Raw genomic sequence first — 26,235 nt, forward strand, 5'->3', positions numbered from 1 at the left:
CATGGCAGGAGCTTATTTCTTGATGAGACAAACCCTAACAGCAGACCTCTCTCGTGACCTCTTGATATGTTCATTGATTTCTCCTGTGGGGAAGCTTTCCCCACTCACAGCGCTCGTCTCCTTCATGGATGTTGCATGTTTAAAACACTACTAAGCAGTCCCAGCCAATAGAGGGAAGGGGAATGGTGGGTTATTCTTCTGCCTTCTCCTCTGAAAGCTGCACTGACTCTTCTTCCCTAAGGATTAATAGTCTCATGGCAGATTGCTGCTCCTGGGAGCACAGCAATTCCCATCCTTTGCCATGAAGGAATTGAGACACAGCTCTAGCCACAGCTGGTAGCCTACACAGACATGGCAAACTGTGGTGGGAGGGGAAATATCTTTACTTTTCAGATGAAATCTGGGTTCCCTCTGAAGTCCATAAGTTCTTAGCAAGCTTGCTCACTTCAGTGGAAGTGTCATTTTCTCCTTCCATGGCAATACCAGTTAATTCATGTTGTTGTGCTTTGCATCTGTCTCAGTCTTTTCCAGCAGCTCTAAATAAGGGAGTTAAACCTATCCATAAAACTGTGAGGCTATTAATTAATTACTGCACATTTTATTCTGCTGTTGAACCATACTGGCCCTGCCTGAAGAAAAATTATGAACTGCTGGAGTTTTTGCACAGGGAACTAAAACCAGAGACATGGAAGCTTTTTCCTCCCTCCTTTCCTGTCATAGTTTGTTCTGCTTTCTTTCTCTTTCTTTCCTTTTCTTTCCTTTTCTTTCCTTTTCTTTCCTTTTCTTTCCTTTTCTTTTTTCCTTTCCTCTCCTGTCTGATAATTTCCATGTGACCTGACCATCTTCTGTACTGTTCTTGTGGCAATTTGTCTGTAAGAGAAAAAAGTGGGAAGAAAAAAAGCAAGGAGAAGTTTTAGTTTTTACATCCTTCCTTTCCTGCCCTGAGAGGATGTCTCTACCCATCTCATCCAGGCTGATGGTGAGGAGAAATTCTCTCCCCATCATGGGGTTTCTAAGAGCTGAGGGTCACCAAGTCCTTCATACCCCTCTGAAGGGGGTAAATAGGCTGTGAAACCTTTTTAACCTGTTGTGCTGGGCCTTGCTTTGCAGATCACAATAAATCACACAAAGCCAAATGGATTTCCCCCCTCCCTGCTTTAATATTTATCTGACAGTGAATTTTTAATAGGGAGAGACTTTCACTTGTCATCCTCAGAATGCCAAGAGGGTGAAAGAAGGGAAGGGAAAAACCTAGAGCAGTGGATGCAAAGTGCTGGGGGAAGGGAAGAGAGGAATGATGGGAGGAGAAAAAGGGAGTTGGAAAGGGAAAGAGGGAAGAGAACGGGGAGGCAGCAGTCACTGCAGCATCTTTGTTTGAAGATGAGTTTCTCAGATAACAGCAGCTCTCACAGCAGTGAACAGTTCACACACAGCAGGGAGGAAAATAAGCCTGGGAAAGAGTCTTTGACCCAAAGGCACTTGTACCCTTCCGGAGTTAATTTCTCACATCCAGCCTTTGCACGAAAACAAATAAATTAACCAGTGATTTGTGAGCCTAATTTGAGGGGAAAAAAGAAATAAGAAAACCTCTTGTGGTCTACAATCCATAATTATACCCTGGTACTGTGAGTGACTGAGAGAAAGGGATAGAGAATCACTAGAGAGAGACAGATACCATTGCCTGGATAAAGAGATGGTGAGGAGAGAGAAAGAGCAAGTGCTTCAGAGAGATGACGAGCGTTAGATGGAGTGGATATATAGTTGGAATTAAAGAGATGGATGCTGTGAGTACACATGGGAAGATACCTTGCACAGATATTCTGTGAATAGATGTAGCAGGAAGAGGAATATTGTTAGATAGACAGGCACTGTCTGGGAAAAATGGCTAAGGCAAGAAGTAATGCTACAGCTGGGAACGTAAGGATTGATTCTGTTGATAAATAAAGCCTATAAATAAATACTAAAGAAAAATATTTCAGTAGCCTGCCATCTATGAATATTTGACACACACATCTAAGAAACTTCATAGCACCTAATCCAAAATAAACATAACCAAGCAGCTACTAGATATGTGTGCGATTATACTGTTTAAACATTTACGAGATGTGAGCAGCTGCAGCAAAAACAACAATTTATCACCCAGTTCAAAGCTCATTTCACCCTGATAGACACATCATTGATGGTCTGGCACCAGTATGGCAGAAAAGGCCAGGCCAGCAGGTAGATAATTAAGTGCTGAAGCAGCACTGGATAAGGAAATAGGAAAATCTAATGTTTGGATTTCAGAATTGGAAATAGGCCACAGTCTGGATATGAACTTCCCATCTTGTATCCAGATCTACCAAGAGATAACACATTTCAAAATGATTTCCACCACTGTGTTGCACTGGCCAAAGCCTGGTCTGTCCCATGCTGCTGCTACAGCCCCACAAGCCCCTGTAGGGAGCCCATCTGCTGAGTGTCCTGCAGCAGTGTGGAACATCCTGATCTCCTGCAACAGGCTTTGGGCAAGAGTTGTCATCTACCCAGCCCTTTATTCCTGCTGAGGCTGTCAGCTCACTCCTGCACCAGGCAGATGTTGATCAAATTGAGGGCTTTTTGGAGGCAGATACTGTTGTAGTTCCTGTGGTCAGCAGTCCTGGGCACTGCCAGAGTCCAGATCATCTGAGAAGTGAATGTACTTTGATACTTTAAATCTTTCCACCCTCCTGTGTCTGTCCTGTCTCACTTCAGCCACTCCTGAGCTTTTCAGGGAGCTCATTTCCTTGCTGGGTTTGAGACTGATGTTTTCAGTATTCCCACTGAAATTCTGTATGAACCACTGTCTTGTTCAGCTCCATAACTAATTTTCTAATCTGTGCTTTGGCAAGATCTCTCCTTTTGTTGGTTGCTCAGCCCTGTGCCAGGGATGCTCATTTTGAGGCTATCAGTCTCTACTTAGCACTGCCCTTGAAGCAGACAGGTTCATTGTCAGGAACAGCAGGCATCCTCCAGGCCACTGCTGCTTGTCCAGCACAGTCTGCCTGTGCTCTGAACCCTCTGAGGATTCATGATGCACCCCAAAGTCCTTCTGGCACATGCCACAGTTGGTTTGCTCAGTTTCCTCCACGACTTGAACATTCAGGTCCACAGCACTGGCAAGATGAGCACATTAACCCTCTGCTCCTCTCCTGCAGCACCTCCTCCCCACTGCAGTTATTGCTTTAAAACAGCCCTAATCACCAACTGCTTGATTTCAATTCTTGCTATTAGAGGCATTATGTAGGTGTTTTATAAATCATTTAATCTCATGCACACTTGTAAATTCTCACAGAAAGAACTCCACATACTGTCTTTTAGCTTACTATGGATGCTGCCTTCAGGGCCCAGATGCTGGTTTGTGGGAAGAGGCAATTACATATATATTTAATGGTTTCAAATTAGATCTGAAATTAGCTTTGAACTGTATCATCAATTTCTAGTAATGATGCTTAATGTTATCGTGAGAAAATCAAGTGCTTTACATGATAGGTGTCAATTGAGTCTTGTTCAGGAGGCTGTCCAAGGGCTCTTGGGTATGACATGCTGGGAAAGTGATTAAATCCCTGTCAGGGTAAGTGGGAATAGTATTTTTGGGTTTCTCCTCTTCCCTTCAGTTCAATCTTTCCTAGCAGCCAGTTTCTATCTCTAAGGATGTATTTCATAATAATAATTGCTTGCCATCAGTGGATATTTTCCAGTAGAGCAAAGATATCTAAATCCAAAGTTTCCAGCAGAGGAAATTGAAAGGTCTGAGTTTAAGGAGTGTAAGATTAATCCATCCCAAAGGAGAATCTCTGTAAGAAGTGAAATATTAGGAATTTCCTGACTATAGGGAGTAGTGTGGGACCAGGATATGTCAAACTTCTGGGATGGTGAGACCTTGAAAGCAGCAAGGGAGTGCACAGCTCAGGAAATTTTATTTTCTCTTGATTGTCTCCTCATGGACCTGTCTTACATTGGGAATATCTAGAACAGCAAGAATAACTGGGAGGAAGCATCTTCAGAAGCTAAAGCTGTTGGTTTGGGGTTCTTGGCTGGGCTCTTCCATAGTCACAGATCTTTGGACAAATAATTTACACATTTTGCTTGTTGAATTCATCCTTAGCAGCTTAGGTTATGTGATTCCACTGAATGATTGTCCTTGCACAGCAATCCTTATTCACTAGCAAACCAAGAAATACTCTGAATATTAATAATTAGGGATCTAGGGCTTGCACCTTTGCCAAGCTGTGACACAGGACATATTTCTCTTCTCTTTCATTCCTTGAAATTTTTGCACCAGTTGTTGACTGACTTTATAATTCTTTGCCTTCTCTTCTAAAAATGACAAGATTTAAAGTAGAGTGTCATTCCCTGCCTCAGAAATGGCTGCAAAATTAGAGGTGAATGATGCTGTTCAGGAGTTCAGCTGCTCAGCTGGGACATGCTGGTACAGCTTCCTGCGCATCAGCAGCCCTGTTCCTGATAAATCTTTAGGCTGCTTCCCTTTCCAGAAGGCAGTGTGGGGTGTTTCAGGCTGCAGAGCTTGTATGTAAAGTAAATGCATTGTTATTTAAAAGTGATTCATATTGTTGGGAAGCCCAGTAAGGTGAGCTGATTGGTGGGTAAGCAATGGAGTGCAATAGCCCTTGGAAAACTGCTGGGTAATAACAGCTTTGATTCCTTGCAGGATAAAACTGTATATTGTTGCCATCTTTCCTGCACCTTTCATGTGCACAGCACTTGATATACACTAAGTGTATTACTTTGTCATCTGGACTGATAGCTGGTCTGATCCTCCTGGGCTTTGCTAGCCTGCTTGTGAGAAGTATGAAGTTTTCAAACAAAGTTTCAGGCTTAAGGTAACACCTAAATTATAGATTTCTGAAGTTGCCTTGGCAGTGTTTCTTGATAGGTTGCTTTTTGAGCTGAGCTGATAACCCATCTTGCCTCAGAAATGCTTTTTTCCCCCCTCTCCTTGATACTGAATTGCCTGTATCATGCACCATTAAATCTGACACAGTTTATCTGCAGGTTGGCTGGGCAGAAAAGGAGAAAGTCCAGCGTAAGCTGGCAAACTCAGGGTAAAGTCTGCAGCAGCCTGACTTGCACCATTCTATTTTCTTCATCATCCCAAGAGCATGGGTCCCTCAGCAGCATCCAGGAGTTTTTTAAGGGGTTTTGTGTTCCTGGTGCTGGTGCAGCAGAAAGGGCTGTGGAGAAAATGAGGCCATCATGATTTGGTGGAGAAGGAACAAGAAAAGAGGTTCTATCACAGAACACATCAGTCAAGAACCCTGTATGTATCCATGAATATAACCTTCCCAAATGCATCCCCTCTGTGCAGTGTGTATATTCTAGCACTTGGATTTGTGCTTCTTGAACTGGAAAACATAATTTTTGTGGCCTCTTTCCATGCCTTGGGGACGATTCATGAGCCAGAACAACGCACAACCTGGTCTTTTCCTGGTGTTTCCATTCCTGGAAGATGAAATCCACCATGGGAAGAGCAGATGCCACTTAATTTTGGTGCAATAAGCAGCTTTCTGAAGCATAGACAAAATGAGGAGCTAGGAAAAGATAACCGCAAAGGCAAATGCCAGGAAATACAAGATTTCGTGACTAATGAGGTTTTCAGGTCCAGTGGAAGCAGCATGCACAAGTCCTCAGCCTTTCTTTGCTTGAGCTGGATTTGGCAGCCAGGATTGCTGGGCAAGTTAAAATCAGAGGCCACAGTGGGCACAGAAAATCTGGCAGCTTGAGGCTGTTTCTTTCCCATCTAAATAATCTCCCCTTCACTTTTATGACATTAGTTGTTTTCAGTACTGCAAGAATTACAGCATTTCTCTTTCAAAATATGGTCTGGCAGCTAATCCTTGGTGTCACTGAGCACCTCTCTCTCTTCCTGATGCCAGCAGGAGTTCTACACCCTGATCATTCCTCCAGCTAAACTCGTGATTCCTGTCTGGCAGAATCAGGAACACTGACTTCTGTCCCTAATGGATCTGGAAACTCGCTACTTTACTGAAGTCTTGGTTTGCTGAGAGGAGTTCTTGGACCAAACTCAGCACAGTTTAGCACCTTCTTGAACCTTGCTCAGGGAGGTTAAGCACCCTTTTTGTCACTGCTTTCAGAGGAGAGAAGGGCATGTATGTAGAAGAGGCAATTAAACAGCTCTGCACCCTCATTTAGACTAAACAGGTGATGGAAGGCTTCAGACACACCTTGGCTCTGCCATCCAGACAGGTGGAGGGATTGAGCCTTCTGTGTCCACATTGTTGGGGAATTGGGGCAAAGAGAGAAAAGCAGTTTGCTCACACTGACTGTGAGCCCACCAAGTACAGAACCTGTATCTCTCAAACCCATGTGTTTCACCCCCATGATTCAATTTTCCTTTGATGTACAGCCTGACATATTTTTTCAGTCACTTACTTTGCACACAAGAACTGACCTTTTATCATTTTTAGCTGTAAATCAGAGAGTGACGTTAAATGCTCAGGGTGGTTCTCTATAAAGTGATTGTTTCACTGCTCTGCAAGCTGTGCTATAATTTGCCCCATCCATCCAAATACATGTCTTACCCTAATTAAATGAAGAGTTTTGTCAGTTTATGTTGCTTCAGCTTTCACTCAGAATATGCTTGCTTCTGTGGTGTGCTAGTATTCTTTTAAGAATTTATGTAAGCATATATAAATAGAGACACACATATTCACATACAGAATAAGAAAGAAAATCTATTTGCAACTTGCAGGTAAAACACATAGAATATTTTGGCAGGCATTTGAAAATTGATTTTTATAAAATATTCAGAAAATACTCATGTTAACAGTGATTTTAAAAATTGTTCCCTGCTGGGAGTTGATGGATGCTACAAGCTACAAATGGATGCATTTGTAAACTGCATCTCCCTGTTATACAGGTGAAACATTATTAAATACCTACAACAGGAACACAGAAAAGAATTTGGAGATCTATTGTGCAACAAACAGCAATGGCAACTTTTATATGTGCTTTACTCTGTTCTTTTTGCAAGGCAATGCTGTCTCCTTAGATCAGAGCAAATGGTCCTTGTTTTTCCCCTTTCCTCTGTTTACTGAGAGTCATATGTTCCTGGCTGGAATGTCCTTCTGGCACAAAGAATCCCTTTAAAACCCTGTTTGAGCTCTGAAATAGGTTGAAACTGATGCTTCATGTTTTTGTCAGCTCTCCATGCCTGTTGTTTTTCTTGTTCATCCTTGCAGTTCCTGACAGACAAATTTTAGGAAGCAGGGAGAACATAATGAAATATTTGCTATTCTTCATGAAACATCTGGCGGGGCTTTGGCAAGATCAGGGAATTAGCAAGAGTTGCCACTTTCATATGCAGTAGATGACATTTTTTGTTGTCCTTAATGAAGTCCAAAGCATATGCAAATCAGCTATGTAATGAGCGAGGTTAAGCAAGGTTTTGGATTTGGTTCCATATGGTGTTAAAAACATAATTGATCAGAATGTTTTGAAATATATTGAACATGAGTGTTGAGATTTGTTTTATCTGAATCTCATTATGTCTGAGAAGAGATTTAGGATGAGGGCAGAGGCTGAAGTTTTAAGCTGGATCTATTATTGATTATTTATGATCACACATACTTCATCAAATGTTTCTGCTATAAACCCCATTTCAATTTGCTTTAAAAGCAAAATAGATTTCTGTGACCTTGCCCTTGTTGCCTTTCATTCTTATGGGTACACACAGAGTCCCTCTGTCTCCTCCCCTAACTATAATATTGATTAAACATATTTGTTCTCTTCAGGAAAGGATGAGAGAACAAAAGTTTCATATTAGTCTCAGAACTTTTTACACTACAGGAGGTTTCTCAGATCAGTTATGATGAGCATCCCTGAATAGGATACATAACTTTTAGGGGGATTATGACTTTGCAGATTTGTGTTGGATCCATTCCAAGAAATCTGTGATAACATAAGACCTTTCAGGGATGAAGTTACTTTGAGAGGTGGCCATGCTGACTGATATTCATCACCTGGAACATCTTAGGTTTCAGGGCTTTGCCATCATGTTGGCCTCAACAAGAATAGTTTTCCATCACCCTTAAGCTGAAGCTGAGATTTGTCTGAAACCTTTCCTTAAAAGCAGAATTCGGTGGAAAAACAGCAGTTGAACTCCATGTGGTGCCATGCCCTGTCCCCTCTCTGGGTGTTTTAGAACAAGAATCCTTCTCTTTGCCAGAGTTGAATATTTTTAGCCCCACCTGTTGTTTATCCGTTTGAAGCACACGATTGTGAAAGAAAAAGATCTGTGCAGGGGGGTTTCTAAAATGGGTATTCCTTGCTTTAGGAGGTACAAGAATGAGTCAGGTCCACGTGGAATAGGAAAATGTCTTTATTTCCTTACTGAGGATCCAAGATCTTGACTGTTGCCACAGTCTTGCTTTAAGCTGTCGAAAAGCTGATGATAACACTGGATGTTTTGGACAACCATTTCTGCCTGCCTCTTGACCATCCTAATAAATCACAAGTCCTACCCAGATGGTCTAATTTCCCTTTCAGGTGAACTCCTGCTTTCTCAACACTCACCTGAGGACTGGAGCTATAGAATTGCTTTGCTCTGGTCACAACCACCTCTTTCCCTCAGGTTGCTTCCTCTTGAATGCAACAGCATCAAGGTTAGGTGATCACCTATTGTTATTTCTCAGGGAGTTGTAGAAGCATCTCCTGAGACCTCCTGGGTCTTGTAATGAAAATTGTGCTCTGAATGCAGAGCAAACCATATAACTGTGCATGTGTGGGTGTCTGAATGTGAGTGTATAATGTGTATGTGTATATTTATTTATTTATTTATTTATATATAAAATTTAGCTGTCTTTAAGGAAAGGTAAATAAGGGATGGTGATGTATTTATGTGCTTATTTAAACTTATTTATATACATATATATACACACCTCTGTCATGGATTCTCTGAAACATCAGAGTGGGTATCAGCTAAAAATGCATTTTCATGAAGAAAAACTAGCAAGGAAGAGGTTTCTTTCTCTTTCACGGGGTGTAGTGGTTGGAATTGAGTAATTTACAGCAATTATTGGTTCAGTCGAGTAATTAGATATCTGTCTGTTATCTGCTGTGCAAACAAATATTTGCATGTGAAGTTATCTGACCCAAAAAATACTTTGCACATAGGACAGATATGTAACTAAGGCACAGCCTAGACATGTCTTGACCATCTTAAAACATTTTGCTCTCAAAATCCCAAATCCTTTAAGTCTCTCAGAGAGAACTAAGGGATATATACATATGAAACTTGGACTTTTGATATTAAATATATAGAACCAATTATAAAACTTGGATAGAGTGAGTGGAATTATGTGAAAGAGCACCAAGGGAAACAGGAACTCAGGAGAACCTGCCTGCCTTTACATTCTTTATCCTCAGCAGTACAATTTTTTTGCATCTAAGCCAAAATCTTTCTACATTTCTTTCCCCTGTGCAGTGCCAATATCTCAACTACTGGAAGCATCTAAAAGCAATTACAAGGATTCCAATAATCTTCCTGTATTACTTTGGCTGGACTGCTAAGTATCATCAATAACATGATTATCTTTTTGAGAAGAAATTTCTTGAGATAGAGACACTGTGAGAAAAGCTTCCAAACACTTTCAAAATGATATTTTCAGCAACTCTTTTATTATTTAGTATCCTAATGAGTTCTGGTAGTCTCAGTAAATATCTTCCCATACAAGGGGACTTGACTGCTCATATATCCACAGGAAGCTTAATCTGTGGAAAGCAAAAATTCACCTGTTTTTGAAGCACTTCCTCTGATCCTTAAATTCTAAATCCAAGCCACTGATTGTGCTGCCTGGTGGATGGATATTATTCCATCTATTTTGCCTTGGCCATCTTTTATTTCCTGTGAGTATATCTCATTTTTAATGAGTGTCACAAGATCACAATGGACTTGATATTAAACCATCCCTTAAATAAACCCCATGTTGTAGGGTAATATGGATCTAAAAAGCAAGATTTGGTGTTTGCCTTCCCACGACACTATAAACCTTAGTTTCCCAACAGTGCCTGAATATATCACACAAACATATCACATACGCTTCTTATAAAGTTCTTCAACTTTCTTAAAATTTGTGTCCCAGGGCTTGAGCTCTGGTGCCATGGATTTTGGCCCAAATGTCAAAATCATAATGCCATATAGATATGGGCAGTCAGGTCTCAAGTTTTCTTCAGGCATATCTCATATTGCCAAGGAATTGGAACAGGAGCTGGTACTGGATGCCAGTTTTGGATGAATGAGCTGCTCCCCCAGCTTGGGTGGAGCAGCTAAACTTGTTTGGTGTGACCAAAATTTAACAGGTTGGTGGTATGTCTGTGGAGGTAAAGCCAGAGTTTTCCATGCTCAGGTTCATGTATAAAAAACTTCTCCATAATAAGTGGAAATTTTACTCATAGCCAGGTTTAGCTTGTTAGTGGTGATGGGGATGCAGCTGTTCTGTTCATATCTGCCCTTAAAAACAGAAGATTACCAGAATTATTAATGTTTTGTCCAGGCCAGGTATTGTGCTATGAGAAAGAAAACCTCATCACAAACCAAAACAAATATTCCGCAAATTGTTCCTAGAGCACACACAGGATGCTGTTTTCCTGTGCTGAAATGTGAATGTATTTAAAGAAAAAAAAGAGACAAAACCTAAGAACATTTTAAAGGTGAGAGAAGAAAAACTCATTATGTTTGGGGTCTGCAGCAACTGCCAGAGCTTCATTTCGTGGCTGACTTGTATCTGTTCAAGTCAGTGGGTTTTATTAATGCTTACAAGCCTACAGCTATAAGAATGCTAAAGATGCAGTGTTTGCCCTGCACTGATATATAGATTGGTCCTCCATTAGGAGGAAATTAATGATTGTTCATAAGACTGAATCCACAGCCTCTGGCTTCTCAGCAGCTTTTCCCATCCTGCCAGTCTGACAACCAGCTTGTGTGAATTTTGTTGGTTAGCATTAGAAGCACGCCTGGATTTGAGCTGAGATACCTGGAATCCAGCAATGTCATGTCATGTCAGGCACCCTTCAGATGGGACAAAGACTCCTTCTTGTCCTCTCTGCAAAATCGTCTTTCACGGAAAGATCAAAGCCGTCCCAATGGCATGGTGTAATTCAATTAAATTGCAGTTCTCCGTGTTGGTACAAGGTATTTCCATTTCCCAGCCACGTGTGATGGGAGCTGTGTCCCCAACACCTCTCTGCTCCTGCAGCACCATCACCACCTCCTCACCACGGAGAACACTGGAGACAGCCATTCCTGAGGAGAATAACACTTTATGGTGGGTGCAAGTAAAATGCTGACCTAGGGCTAAATTGCTGCAAGCCTGAATGAACATTAGGGGACAGTATTGGCCAGGAGTCAGCCTGTTCCTGCCTCTGTGCTCTCCTTTTATTTACAAGCTGTCTTCCCTTCTCTTCTAAATAAAACCCGTTTGCCCCTTACTTATCTAACTGGTGCACCAGACACCCATTTCTAATCTGGCCAAATCAATTATAAATATTGCAGTCTACAATTAGCCTGGGAACTTCTGAAAAACTAATTAGTTCGAGCCTTAGCAATGAATTACACCTTTCTCTTGGTTATTTGCGGCAGGAAGGAAAAAAGGCAAAAAAAAAAAATACAAAACCCAACCCATGCTGAGAACAAGACCAAACATCTCTCAGCCACAGCAAACAGAATTCAAGGCCGTGTTTAATTATGTTCATGTTGCTGGTGAAAGGATGGGCCGTGGTGGGCTGAAAGCCAGGGCACCTGGCACTGCCTTGGACTTTCTCAGGAGATGTTGTGTGATGCAAAAGTCCTTGTCAAAGAGTCTTTGGGAAGGGAAGTCTCTCGGGAGTCTGCAGAGTTAACATCATTAGCGTTGGCTGTGTAGCGACAATGGAGGGGAAAGCAATAGCTCTTAAATGTGGAGTCATCTTTTGTGAGTACAGAGCTGATCTCCTCCCTCGGTGAGGTCAGGGACTAAACAGAGCCTTGTCTGGTGTTTCTCAGGCAGGAGGGTGCCAGGCTGCTGTCTGGGGAGCTGCTGAACAGCAGAGGAGAAATTAGAAAGTCATTACAAGGTGTGCAACGCACCTTGCAGCAACTGAATCCAGACACAAAGGGCAGATTAAAGCCCTTCTTTGCTGGCATCTTGCTGCTTTGTTGTATTTCTTACAGGTGTAATTACCTGAAAGCATCATAGTTGTTTCATTTATGTCCTAAAATACTACTTTATGAAGCAATTAAAGGCAGAATTGTACTCTGGGATTACTGCAAACGCGTCTGCTTAAGGTTCATTTTAGATTCATTACAAGCCTTCAGAAGCAGTGCTCCTGCTTTTAATAAAACATATGGTTTCCTCAAAAGCAAAACTGTGCAAGACCACACACCCCTCTATGTTTGGTGATGTAGGTGGAATTTTAATGTCAAAAAGCCAGAAGGGCAAGGCAATTCCAATTCACTGTGGAGAAGGCAGCATATCTTTAAAAGCTGCAGGACATTTTATTTAGCAGCACTGGTAACTATTCATAAAATAGGTAAAACTTCTTTGGAAAAGAATGAGGAATTCCCTTTCTGCCCTGGTGGTAATTGTGGTCAGGGAGCTTTCTGGGGTCTCCAGTCCCTGTTTGAGTGGGGGAAAATGCACACTTCTTTCAGGTGAATGCTGTAACTACCGAGAACTTGGCCTGTTTAATTAGAGTTAAATATTTTTTCTGATTTCTCTTCACACACAAGAATGTCTCATCTCTTCAAAAATTTCAGTAAAGCCGTTTCCTGCCTTATTTAGTCTATGAACTTTATCAGAGATGTGCTTGGCTCATTATACACAGCCACATCCCTGCTTTGGGCAGCTTCCAAAGGATTGGGACATACCATGATGGAGAGAAGGTTTAACACAAGGAGAAAATAGGGTTACAGACAGGGTGGTTATGCTGGGAGGTTATTTTTCACTGCAGAGAGAAACTGAGGACATATTTGCTTGTTTGTCAGTACATCCTTCAGAGAGAATCATCGGTGTGTCCATGACCAGCAATTGTCTCCAGCCTCATCTTTTTGCCTCCTTTTTATGTGATGCATTTAACCTCCCCCCAATTCCAGTTTCTCCCTGGCAAGGCTGCAACAAATTTCAAGAGTGAGAGGAGCAATACGAGAAAAAAAAATGAAATGCTCCACTTCCTTCTGTAATGCACTGCAACTGCAAGGTCTGTCAAGAGAAGGTCAAGCAGAACCCTGAACAATAGTCACAGATTCCCTGAGAGGGACAGTTGTCAGTGTCCATCCTTTCCAGCAGGAAAAATGAAATGTTCTATTTTGAGCCAGCCAGCAAAACACAGAGAGAGAGAGAGAGTGACCTGCCACGCAAGCAAAATGGTAGTGAAAAATCTCGCGAAACTACTTGGGAAAGATGTAGTTTTCTGCATTCCCTGGGAGGGCGTGTAAAAGTGGATGAGAATTGTGTATGGAGGAGAGGTTGCCACTCATCCCCATGGACAATGTGTAGCTGTAGTTTATCTGCTCAGCTACAGAGTGTTTGCTCTGAGGTGTGGCTCAGCAGGGCAGCTGACTTGAGAGGTTTCTGTCCAGCTGTGACCTAGCAGGCTGACTCAGAATGAGGGGTTGACAATAGGCACCTGAAAGAAGTGTTTTCCAGCCACACCACAAAGTTCCAGTTATGCAAGGAGGCACTGAGCTCCCTTCTCCTTCTCCTCCCATTAAGTCAGCAAAAACCCCCAGAACTATTTCACAGGGAACCAAATCTTGCTTGCTTTCCAAAACGGAGCAAACAAAAAAACACACCCACGTAGAAAAGGAGAGCTAATTAAGATTAAGTCATATCTGAGTAAATATGCAAATTAAAAATCAAAACAAAGAAATTCTATTTATCACATCATGAATTTGCAAATTGCTGTTGTGGCTCCCATCAGCTGGAATAGATGAGGGCTACGAGGCTGTAGGTTTTGAAGATCAACCAAATGTGTACATGTTTTATTGTGATAGCTGGGGCACAGTTGGCTGTAGCATATATTACCAGCCTTCCCCCCTCTCTTCTGTGCTGTGTTCATGTTCAGTGGTATTCATAGTCTATATTTGTCTTGGAGTTCTATAATGTAGTGTCATTGGTTTTCCTCTTTGTTTACCTTCTGTAAGACAACATCATTATTCTTTGATAAATCTGTTTCATGTCTCCTGGGTAGGTTTTTGTTTTGTTGTGTTTTGCTTTGCTTTTGGTTTTTTGTCTCAGGGTTTTTTTTGTTTGTTTGTTGTTTTGGGGTTTTTTGGGGAGGAGGGTGGGTGGTGGTGAGTGCTTCTGCGACTTTTAAAGATCAGATAAAAAATAAACAAACAAACCCTCAAAACTCTTTCGGGGAAGAATGCAACAGTCTAGATGTTGGCATTGCTATTCATTTCCATGTACCATTTGCATGGGAGGAGCTGAACTCTGTGGCGTGGAGAAGCACATGCAAGGACTGGCACTTGGTTGGTGGCACTGGCTGGCTCTGCCACGTGCCACATGCTGCCACCTCTCCTCTTTCAGAAGAACCTGCTGCTTGCAATCAGCCCATTTGCATTGCTTTGTAATGTGGTTTTTGGTCTTTCATTCTCTGTTTGTTGTCTTCCAGATTTCCCTTCACTAGCAAAGTGTTTTTGTGGTAGGAGGCATTTTCTCCTTTTCGTCAGAAACACAGTCCTAAGATCACTTAAATTACTGAAAAATTCAGAAGATCCTGTTATTTCACTTCCCAGATTTCAGTAATAATAGGGACTTTTTCCCCCCCAATTATCCTGTTAATGCAAATGTTTGACCTTCAGTTCCTAGGCTGCAAACAGTTCCATCTGTAAAATATCAGTGAGCTGGGTAACAGCTATGTTCTGTCCCAATGGCATTAGCAGCTCCTTCACAATGTACAAGTGCAATATTGAAAGTAGGTATGCTTTGGTTCTTTTTGATTGCAAATCTGCAAGAGCAGTGCTTATAAATGAAAATTCTGGTTCCCCTGGGTTTAGTCAGCTTTGAACATTATCATAGGTACTCAGTATCATGGTAATTCATGCCATGCCTGCATATGAAAAAAATAAAAGAAGAAATCAAACCCACTGGTCAGACTCAGCTGGGACCACTGCTGTGGCTGTTTGTGCTGGGAGGATTGTCCTGGTTTGTTTGTTTTGCTTCATGTCACATCCTCATTTTCAGTATGAGTTCTCCCTGACCCAGATTTCTGAGCAGACTGAAGTAGAGCCAGAAACTGTAAAAGTGCATAATTATTCTTTTATTTATTTTTAAGCTGTACAGCTCTATTAAGCTTTCAGAAAATCCTTTATACCCAGCCTTTGAAGTAAACTAAGCCAGAGATCAGCCAGAGAAGGAGAGATGTGGGCTGACACTGCTTGTTTCTGCTGCAGAGTAGCCTGTATGCAGTTAAGATCTGGAGTCTCAGTCCTAGGAAAATCTTACACCTTTCTTGGAGTGCAGAAGAGGGGAGGGATCAATACATCCAAAAGCAATACTTTACACCTTAGGTATGTTCTGAAACCTCACTTGCTGGCACTGCTGTGAAACAGCTGAGAGCTGGAAGATTATTCTGGTTACTGACATGAAAATGAGCAGACCACACATTAAAGCTGTGTGTTCTCCATCTGCCAAGACATTTATTCTTCCCAACTCGGGACAAATTAGAAACTCTGGCCCAGAGGTGGAATATTATTATTCCTTTCCCAGTCTCCTAAAGCAATACATTCCCCTGCTCTGAGTTTGATCGAGAGCATTGACCTGGAGGTGAAAAAGGCAGTATCTGTTCCCCCATTTCATCCAGACTCTGACACAGACAGCACTCAAATCACAGGCTTCCTTTTGGTCTCAAAAAATTACCCAGTTGCCCTCATGGGCTAAAGGCCACATGGGATGTGGGCAGCTTGGGAGGAGAAAGACTACCAGTCTAGTGGTCATATTTCTGCCATAAATATTGCATCAGGCAAACCTAATGCAGTGAGCATTGAAAGTGGGCATGTGAGGAAAGACTGTGGCCATTCCTTTGAGTAAATGGCAGGAGGCCAAGGTGGGGCAACCTGCCTTTCTGAGAGCCAGGTGACATGGCTGTGACATCCACTTAGAGTCTTTCCTCAGCCATTCAGGCTTGACTCTGGATTTGGCTCTTCCTCAGGAAGTCATGCTACCAAAGCCTTTCCAAGTTCTTCCCAAAATACAGCCACTCCAGGTGTTTCTACCTGGCCTGGAGTCAGTGTGCTTGAAGATCCAAGAGGCTCAGTTTTTCGTTTGTGCTGCCTCTTGTTAGCAGAGCTCTGAGCTTGCACAGAACAGCAGGAAAAGATGCCAAAGCACTTCAACCACCTGGATTAATTAGGTCTTACACTAAATGTGGAACTGCAGCAAGGGGGATGATGATTAAACCAGCAACCTTCTGGAAACTGAATACTTTCTTCTCTGCTATATTTCAGCTTCTTTAACATTGTAAGTGCCTCAAGGCAAGAATGGTGTTGTCTGTATGTAAAGCACTCTGCTTCTGTATAAGCAATAGCAGTAATACTGATAGGAATAATAATGCCTTACTCCTGAGAGGTCAGTAAGTACTACTCCTCATTTTATCCCTCTCATTGGTGAGACAGACAAAAAGACACACTGGAGCTTGCTTAGTGCCACCTCATCCCTTATTATCAGAGCCAAGGTTGAACCCAAAAAAAGCATTTCCCTGTTGCTTGCTCTTCTCCCAAGAACACTCCCTCCTTTGGTGACATCCAGTCTCTCTTGTGATTTTTCTGCAGAAGGTGCAGCAACAGCAGCCTGGAGTCTGATGATGAACCTCCCTGTGCAGAAGAGATTGATTATGACACTGCCAGCAGCTGTGATGGTGAAGAGGAGTTCTTGGAGCTAGAGCAAGAGATCCAGGAGTGCCTCTCGTGGGTGGAAGGAGAGACAGAAGATGAGGGAGCAGCCACAGGACAGACATGCAGCTGCAGAGCCCTGAGGGAGCTCTACATTTCCAGCCAGCCAGCACCCAATAGTGCAGCTCTTCCTCTGGGCTCTGCAGCACTGGGGGTCTACAGTGGGTTTGAGAGCAGTCCTGTGTGAACAAGGACCTGCAGAGCCACAAGAAAATGGGTCACTGCTCATGTTTGCCTGTTTTCCAGCTTCAGCATCCTCCCCAGATGTGTTGCTCCAGTTCCAAATGGAAAATTGACTGTATGTTTGTGTAATTTGTATACATACACCCACCAAGGATGACTCCTTCTGCTTTGTACACCAGGGAGAGCGAGAGGCCACTGGCCCAGGTGGGACTCTGTGAGATCATCCATTCCTAAATATAATCCACCGTGTCATGGCTGCCTCTAGGACATGTTTTCATACAGACTGACCTAAGGAATAGTATTTTGAGGCCACAAAATCGGAGATGATTCTCTTTTTCTGACTTTAGGCAGCCTTTGCCTGGAGAAGTGACAGTTATTGATGCCTTTCACCAGAGCTCTCTGTTGCCATTCATTTCTCATGAGCTGTAGAGCATGTCTCTGATTTCTGTCTGATCAGAATTTTTACAGTGTGTTCAACAGGTTGAGTCAGGCTGTGCATGTTTCTAAACTGGTTATATCTCAGCAGCAGCATGGGAATTCCAATGTGCCTCAGAAAGGAAGGCAGCAGTGACAATACATAATGATCCTCTGGAAACCTGGGCTAAATTCACAAATAGATTAGTGATGGTGGCAATATCCAGGAGTGAATTTAGCCCAGGCATCCATCAGACTAGTGTCTTCAATCCCCAAATGGAGAAAAATTAGATTTCTCCTAAAATTGCCTCCCATTTTCTGAGAATCTAGCACAGACTGAAAACCCACACATGTGCCCTGTGTCCCTAAAGCATGAAGCCATGTCACTTCATCTCACACTTCTCACTGCCTGATCTTCTCACGTGTCTTAGACTCTGCTGCTGCAAACGGGGAATTGCCCTGAATCCAGATGGAACTGATTTTATGATGCAAGAGGCTCCCAACTCTGTCACTGCTGTGTGAGGCTCAAGGACAAGGATGAATGTACAGTGTGTTGTAGCATTACCGCCTGCAAGGACTCCAGTGATTACCAGTGATGATTATTATTAATATTGATGCATGATTAAAAGCACCATGTCATCTTTCTGGTTTTATGCTGTTTGTGAAGAGAATTCCTAGTGCAGAACAAGAAAGGCTCTGATGTGTTTCTGAACACCCTTCAGACTACCTAGACAATATTTTCCAGCAGGAGGTTGCTCTTTAGTTAAAAAGCTTCTTGCAGTCCTGCTCAGTTTTCAGTATCTGTGCATTTTAAAGTCTTCACTGGCACATGAGAGTTCCCTGTGTCTCTATTTCTTTAGGATGCTGCTCAAAAGACAGGCAGCTTGGGTCCTTAGAAGCTGAGCTTCTTAGCCCAAACTAATTCATTAGGTGTGGTGTGTGCCTCTGTACAGATGTCCTGTTCTGCTTGGTTTAGCGTGCAGCTTGTTGCACACAATACTGAATTTTAATAAAAGGGTGGCTCACAGGAAGGGACACAGAATAGGTGAAACAGGTGTTCCCATTATAATAGTTTGTATAATACTGCTCCAAATTTTATTAATAAGGAAACAATATATGTGCATAATTAACTTAAAAATCCAATGTTTCTAGGCAGGACAAGAACTTGATAGTGTGCTATGTCCTGACTGCTGCATACAAAAGCCACACTGTGGGATTTTCAGCATTTAGCACATCCCTGGGACACAGGGTAAAAAATACTGTTGTACCTATCTGTGTCTGTAAATGTGCATGTTTACACCCACAGTGCTTTCTGTACCAACACTGCCACAAGAGTAGCTGAAGGGTGCTTACCAAGGCTTGCCAGTGGTACACCATATTGCAAAGAAAAAAAATCTCCTTAAATCAGCATTTTCCTTAATGAGATACCAATATTTTGGCAATAATATTTAGCTTTCCAGCTGTTTCATTCTCAATTTTTTTAAGATATGAGGAATTCAGTTCAGCGGGAAAATTCTGCCCTGGTGACTACACTGTGTGAGAGTTGTCATAATGTAATAAAAGCAGAGATGTGTCTTCCATGTGTTTTTGGAGCCCAATGTGTGTGAGCAGCACCACCATGTCAGAGATCCCTGTGCCTGGAGCTGCAGGAGGCAGGGAGATGACAAAGGGTGTTTCAGTGTTTTGGGATCCAAATGCAGCAGCTGAGGTGGGAGCAAAGCATCCTTGCACATGACCACACCTGCATGAAAGTGCAGTATGAAAAACCTGGTCAATCTCCCTGGCAGCATCCCATGTCTGTGCCAAACAACTTGTCAGTGAGTAGTGAGGCTGCTGCAGAAGGCATTGGCCAGGAGAACCCCCAGCCCAAGGGTGCTCAGGCTGCTGCTCAGGAAGTGCAGCAGGACAGGTGGGTAACCCACCCTTGGGAATGGCACCTGGATGACTCCAGGAGAAGAAGTTTTGTGGGCTGCCTCCCTTTTTTCCCAGGAATTTTTCCAGGGAGCAGATGCTCCTCTTCTTTTGACAGACCTCTAGAGGTCAGGAGAATTCCTCCAAGTGCACTGCGCGCTCCACGCTATTAAAATTCTCCCTGAGTCATGGTAATTAAGCAGAGTTAGGCTCTGCACAGAGGAACGGAAGTGCATTGACTTTAATAAAACAGAGTGTAAAACAACTTTAGATTAACTCCAGCCTTGTTTATTCTTGCACACTTGTAATTCTGGTTTGGTATCCCCAGTGAATGGAGCCGTTGTCCCCTGCCCGTCACCTCACTTCAGCCTGCTAAGTGCTGAGCAGTGAGAGCAGTGCCTTTTCTTGCTGTCGCTAGCTAATCCCAAAGAATTTGGAAACAGCCGATGGAGAAAGGGAGGGAGGGAGGGAGGGAGGGAGGAGAGGGAAGTTGCCCTTCTCGCCACCGTTTTGTCGTTGCTCAAGAGTCAGCAAGGCTGTCAGGTTGAGACTCAAGCCAAATATTCCCATAACGGCCACAAGAGATGGTGTCTCAGAGGCGCTCGCCTGGTCCCCACTGCTGCAGCAGTTTTGGGCTCCTGCCAGGCACATTAACTTTTTTTACTGATGGTTTTTGTCTCACTGACTCTCTTAGAGGCTGTGAATGGCTGTGCTCTCCTTCCTCCCCCCCCAAATTTACATGATGTGGGTGGAAGATGCTGTGCTGAGCCCTGCACTACACTGCAGCCTCTGTCTCAGCCCCTCACCAGCTCCTGGGATTCCTGGCCACAATAGCCCTTTCCTGTCAGAGATAATCCCAAGGATGCCTTGCCTCGAGTCTAGTGAAATACATGTGTGTGTAACCTCTGGGCTAAAAAAAAAATTAAATAATTAAACAATAAAAAGAAAAAAGAATCAAGTCAGCAAACTGAAGGAAGAACAAAATCTAATTAGTTTTATCTGCTGTTTGTTATGAGGCTGTCAGAGTGCTCTATCCCCTAGTTTTACAGCACTCTGGAAAATAACAGTGATAATAATAATAAACAACCGTGCACTGGGTTGTTTTTGAAGCAGGCAGGAAGCAGATTAAGGAGGGGGAAAGACAGCAGCCCTGCTCCTCCATGGCTTCTCTCCTGCTGCCAAACAGCCGAGATGTGGCTGATAGAGCTATCTCCTGTCTTATCTGTCCTTGGACAAGATCCACTGCCCCTATCCATCCCTCAGAGATGCAAAGCCTGAGTCAGACACTGTTTGGCAGCGATTTGGGACACTCATATTTCTTGCTTTGCCACAGATCTCTTATGTGCTCTTGACCAATTTGTTCATGCTCCCAGTCTCTGTTGCATTGTGAGGTACAAAAGGCAAATATAGTAGTGAAAGTAGGTGTGTGTTTTTGGAAGAAGGAGGGGAAAAATGGGGATGTAAAACTGCCCAGGTGTTTGCTGTATACTGATTTCAGCTGATGAGAGGGGAGCTGGAATTGCTCCCTGCAGGAGTGTGGTGGCAGTTGCCATCGCTGCTTTCTACTTCAATGATGTGCAGTGATGATTTGTTAGGACATTTCTCTTTAAGCTGTGCTGGATAATTTTAAAAGCCTCTCCTGGCAGCTGTTATTAGCCTATCCTCTCCCATGGCCTGGTCCTTACAGGGTAAAAATTTTCACTCCTGATTTAGGGAGAGCAGGATTTGACCCTCGGTTTGAAAACACTTGTATTGTTTTTCACACAGAGGGCTGGACACGAGGCTCCAGCTGGAGATAATATGCAAAATGTTGGAGAACTAAAAACCCTGTCCATGTAATTGCATTGGGAAAAGATGAAGGACAAGGCTAAAGAAATAAGGTATAAATCAGAGAGGAAGGAGAGGACTCAGCGCAGGGAGAGGAATGAAGAGAGCAGGAGGGAATAGGAGTAGGGGGCATTTGGGGGAGACACAGGCAGAGAAATGGGAGAATTGTTCCTATTTGTGCATCCTCTTCCGTCCCCAGATAATGTGTCAGTATTAGTGCTACCAAGAAACAACCCTCTTTGCTGTAGAATAAATCTGCCACTGTATTCCCCACTCCATAAACGGCAGCCAAGTCTGTATCCTCAGCGCTGCATTGTGTGCTCAGCGCTGGGCTTTGTGAGTGCTTTTCATGACGGTTCAGCCTGGATCATTCCTGGCCTTGGGCTTCCTCTCCAGGGACTCACATCCTCAGACAGGTCCTGGAAGATCTGTGGCATATTATTGTTGATGAAGCGGTTTGTGGTTATTTTCTTCATCTTTCCTTTTCTCAGCTTCTTTTATTTCGTTTTTAAAAAGTGAAAGAATGGGAGGGAGTGAGAGAGAAAGGAGAAGGGAGCAAGAAACGCCATGCTATCAGTCTAGCAAGATCTCCAGAAAGACAGCAAGGCAGCTATTTTACCATCAGGGACTTTTTTAGCCTTTAATTAAGCTGCTTGTAGCTCATGCATGGACCAGCGAGAGGGAAGACAAATCTACCACTAAAAACAATCATCACTTGGATGCTTTGGCAATAACTCCAGTGTCAATAAAGTGCCATAGCCTTTGGCTAGCTGAGCTCTGGGCACTGAGGGGTTGGCTCCTCACCAGCTGATGTAATTGCAATCACAACCCTGGTTTTTGCCCCCTTGCTCCTCAAAGCCTGACTGACGGCTTTTCCTGAATGGTTTCCAGTGCATGCTCTGGCAGCTCCTGCCTTTGCCTCGGCATTTTTTTCCATAAAAAGCCATTTAGCTTTTCTGTGTTTGTTTCCCCGCCTGTGAAGTGGGGTTATTAATATTTATTTTTGGTGAAAGGGGTCACAAGGAGGTTTAAATCTCCAGTGTTTACAACACAATTTGATATCCTTAGAGAAGGCAAACAGGAAGGATTAATTGCTGCTTCCTTCATATATCTGCCATCACTGAAATAAAAATACTGCCCAGCACCTCCTTTTCAGGGGCTGCTGTGTTTCCTTTGGTCTCTGTGGAAGGTGGCACAGGTGGGGCAGACAAGTCCTTGAGGTGAAAGCACAGACAGTGTCGACAAAAAGACTTTGGGGTTTTTTTTACAGCACAGCAGTCTTCCAAGAACCAGGCAGTGTGCTGGTTAGTGAGTTGGGAAAATGGGAAATTTAATAGAGGTGAAAATGAGGCACTTGGGAGAAGAATGGAGCAATCTGGTAAACATCTGAAATGTCTCTGCCCAAGGGCTAGGAGTGTAAGGGCTAAACAGGAAGAATATAAAGCCTTAGTACATATACCAAGCTATGAGTTAATCAGCTTCCCAGACACATGGAAAAGAGAAAGTAGGAACAGCAGAAGAAGGATTAATTGGCTGTGAAACATCAGGGAATTGGTAGGTTGAGTCAAGGAAAAAGGAATACAGGCCAGCAAGCACTGACTTAGAGATTAGAGCAGAGGTGCAATGACGAGATCTCCTAAGGCAGGGGGAAGAATAGAACAAAAGGGAAACACTAAAAGTGTGTGAGGACCTCATTAATGCCTTGAAATGAGAAATTAATTGTTTTTTAAAAGTTCAAGCAGCAGCAGATTAGGAATGAGAAGAGAATGATACCAAAGCATGCGTGGATCAAATCAGAAGGGTCCTGGCACAGAATGAGCTAGAGGTGGCTACAAACACACAAGGGAAGAAAAAGAAATCTGATAAATATGCTATAAATATGCTAGAAGGAATAAAAGTGTGCACTATGTACCACAGAAAGAGAGCACATTCAGAGGGTTAGAATCATCACTGCCTTTTTGACTCCTCTTATCACCACAAGAGTCGGTGCTAGATAAATATATCAGAAGTTACACTGATTGGGGAATGGGAATGGGAATGGGTCAGAGCAAAGGGTGTAAATGAAAGAACCCTTACAGTGAGTGAATTCAAACTGCTTGACCCGAGGGAATTCCCCTGCAGGTTGTCCAAGGAAAACAGTCTGTGAACAGTTAGGAAGGGACTTCAAGAACGTCTACGTCAAGAGGGTTCTTTAGAGTTGAAAAGGGCAAGTAGGGTATTTGTTTGCATAGACAGAAAAAAAAAAGAAGAGCCAGGAAATTTAAATCAGCCAGCTAAGCTGAGTGAATACAGAGAAACCTCAACAAATTATGAAACAAACAAGTTATTAGCTGCTATAGGATAAGAAGGTGGTAAAAGAGAATCAACATGGATTTGTCAAGCTGATCTAATTCCTTTCTTTTATTGGCTAATTGGCTTAGAGGATAACATATGTCTTTGCTTTAGGAAAGCTTTGGATACTTTCTTTTCATAAAGAATGAAATAAATATGGTTTATATAAAGTAATTGTAAGGAAGGTGAACACTAGCTGAGGAATTACTAATGAGAGACAGGTTTCATCTCCACAGACTTCCTAGAAGCTTTCTAGAAGTTAGGCATCTGGAGAAGAGATGACTGAGAGGGGACTTTGTCAAGGTCTATCAGTGTCTGAAGGGAGGGTGCCAAGGAGATGGAGGCAGGCTCTTCTTAGTGCCAAGAAACAGCATGAAAGGCAGTGGGCAGAACCTGGAACACAGGATGTTCCACCTGAACACGAGGGAGAACTTTTTTACTGTGAGATGACTGAGCAGTGGAACAGTTTGTCCAGAGAGGTTGTGAATTCTCCTTCCCTGGAGATGTTCAAAAGCCAGCTGGGCACAATCCTGAGTGGTGCTCTTTTGAGGACCCTGCTTGAGCAGGGGGGTTGGACCAGATGGCCTCCAGTGGTTCCTTCCAGCCCTACCCATCCTGTGATTCTGTGATCTAATCTAAATTATTCTGTACAGAGTAAATGTAGAGAAACAGGAACCCCCACAGGATCTACACCCTATTGGAAAAGGATAATTTGTTGAGCAATTTCCTTGCCTTGTTAACTTCTGAGTGAAGTTAAACTACCAGCTCAGACAGGACTCCTAGCTTTAACCCACCCCAAGAAGAAATCCCACAGTCATGCTTGCAGGGCATTATTTTACTTAAATAACTGAGAAAATGCAATACTGCCCCAGAGTTAAATACAGTGAACACTGGTGACCTGGGGGAATGCATCCCAGAGAGAACTGGGACCAGAGCAGGCACTCTCACTGGTGGCTGAGGTCCAGGTAGATGCCAAGAGCCCTGGAGCAGGGAGCTCACACTGAAGCCACTGTGCCAGATGGCCTGAGTGCTCTCAGTTGTAAGAGCTGCTTTGTACTTTTTAGCTTTACTGATGTGGAGAGAACATTTTGAACTGTCTAAGCCTTCTAACCTTGGATCATTGGCACACGAACAGCAGCAGCACACTGTTGAACATAATAACAAGAGGGAAAGAGCTGTGGAATTAAATAAGAATTTAAATCTCAGGGTTTGCAGCTCAGAGCTGGAAGCTTGAGCTGTGTTATTTCCAGGAATTGGTTGAGTCATGTTTGAGAATAATGGATAAGATTAATTCCTTCGTGACTATGGCTGAATAAATTATTTGCCAATAATGGTTTGACTTCTTCTAGCTGCTTTTTCTAGTGTGTATGATGCAAAAAATATTTGCTGTATGCTGGATGTGTGTGCTGGATCTGAGGCACTGGCCCTTGGTATCTGGCAGTGAATTTATTCCCCAAAGACAATTTTCAATGGGATTTACCCCAGAGCAACCCAATACAGGACTTGATCTGTCATATTCAGAATGATTCATTTTTCACCTCATCAGGTAGGAAGAAAGAAGATAGAAGAGAGAGGGAAAGTTACTTCACTCTGCACAACAACCCCTTTTCTTCAAAGCCTGAGCTGCCACAGAGCCAGGAGCAAGGCCCATGGAGGGACATGACAAATGTTGCTTGGCAACTCCACACCACTGATGGGAAGAGCTCTGCAGGCTGAGCATCACAGAGGGACCGAGAGACAGTGAGACAGAGGCACACCAGGATGCTTGTTTGTGTCTGGCCCTGTTAGAAATGACACCACTCATGCCCTGGTAATTGTTGTAGAGACGGACAACAAAGTCTGTTCTGTTGGGTGGGAGAGTAATTGCAGGTCATAAATGCTGAAGTGTCCTCTCCTCACTCCCCAGGCACAAAGGGGCTTTGGATCTATTAATATCCTGAAGGTCACTGAATTCTTCCCAGTGTAGCTAGCTGTGAGGAAACCTTAAAATGGCTCAGAGTCACTGCTGCTTGTTTAAGCACCTACAGGGAACCAAAAAAAAAACCTTATTGTCCTTTGCAGCATCGCAGAGCTACCTTGCCACTTGTCACAAGTGTCAGGGGTGGTGGTGGTGCAGCCCTGACAGTCTGGGGATGCCAGAGAAACCAAATTTGCAATGAGGCTGGTTGTTAAAACTGGACAGTGGAGCTTCCAGACACAGTATTCCTTCATCCAGTTTTGTCACTATTGAAGGATCATAAATTAAATTAAACTAGATTGGTCTTGCAAAGCAAATCCCCTGTGGGTCGTATGTTAGCACACTCTGCCAAACTCTGAGTTGCTTTAGCTGCAACTCCAGAAACACTTGCCTTTGTGTACCTATGCAGAGAGCAATGTTTGGTTTATCAGGACTAATGCTGGCACAAGGATCAAGAGATCCTTAGCAAACTTCGCAGGGAGTTGAGCAGAAATGGGATTTTGGGTGCAAAGGAATATTCTGTTTGAAGCTGGAAGTTCTGCTTGCCTCAGTATGATTCTGGGGAGAATAAAGTGCTCACTTTACTCTGACTTTGTGCAGTATTAGACTTTTCAGCAAGCCCTAAAATTTCGGACTGAGAAGGGATGTTTGCAGAGAGTTGACTTTTCCTAACAGCCTGCAA

At 43.1% G+C, this 26,235-nt stretch overlaps 2 protein-coding genes across 5 annotated transcripts in view; both read left to right on the plus strand.

Annotated features, from left to right (window-relative positions):
- The window catches only part of AGBL1 (AGBL carboxypeptidase 1), a 263,897-nt gene extending 244,194 nt beyond the window's left edge, over positions 1–19,703 (plus strand). For all 4 annotated transcript variants that reach the window (XM_085070420.1, XM_085070421.1, XM_085070423.1 and 1 more), the window contains exon 23: positions 16,811–19,703. In XM_085070420.1, coding sequence (XP_084926546.1) covers positions 16,811–17,117 — 307 coding nt within the window. In that variant the 3' untranslated portion in view covers positions 17,118–19,703. The remainder of the gene's footprint in view (positions 1–16,810) is intronic.
- The window catches only part of LOC146432625 (uncharacterized), an 84,551-nt gene continuing 75,582 nt past the window's right edge, over positions 17,267–26,235 (plus strand). Inside the window, exons 1-2 of the mRNA XM_085070082.1 lie at positions 17,267–17,317; positions 19,315–19,436. Of these exons, the coding sequence (XP_084926208.1) occupies positions 17,267–17,317; positions 19,315–19,436 (173 nt within the window). The remainder of the gene's footprint in view (positions 17,318–19,314; positions 19,437–26,235) is intronic.

Source organism: Lichenostomus cassidix, chromosome 10, assembly GCF_008360975.1.
Source record: "Lichenostomus cassidix isolate B80296 chromosome 10, HeHo_3.0, whole genome shotgun sequence".
NCBI classification, from domain to species: domain Eukaryota; kingdom Metazoa; phylum Chordata; class Aves; order Passeriformes; family Meliphagidae; genus Lichenostomus; species Lichenostomus cassidix.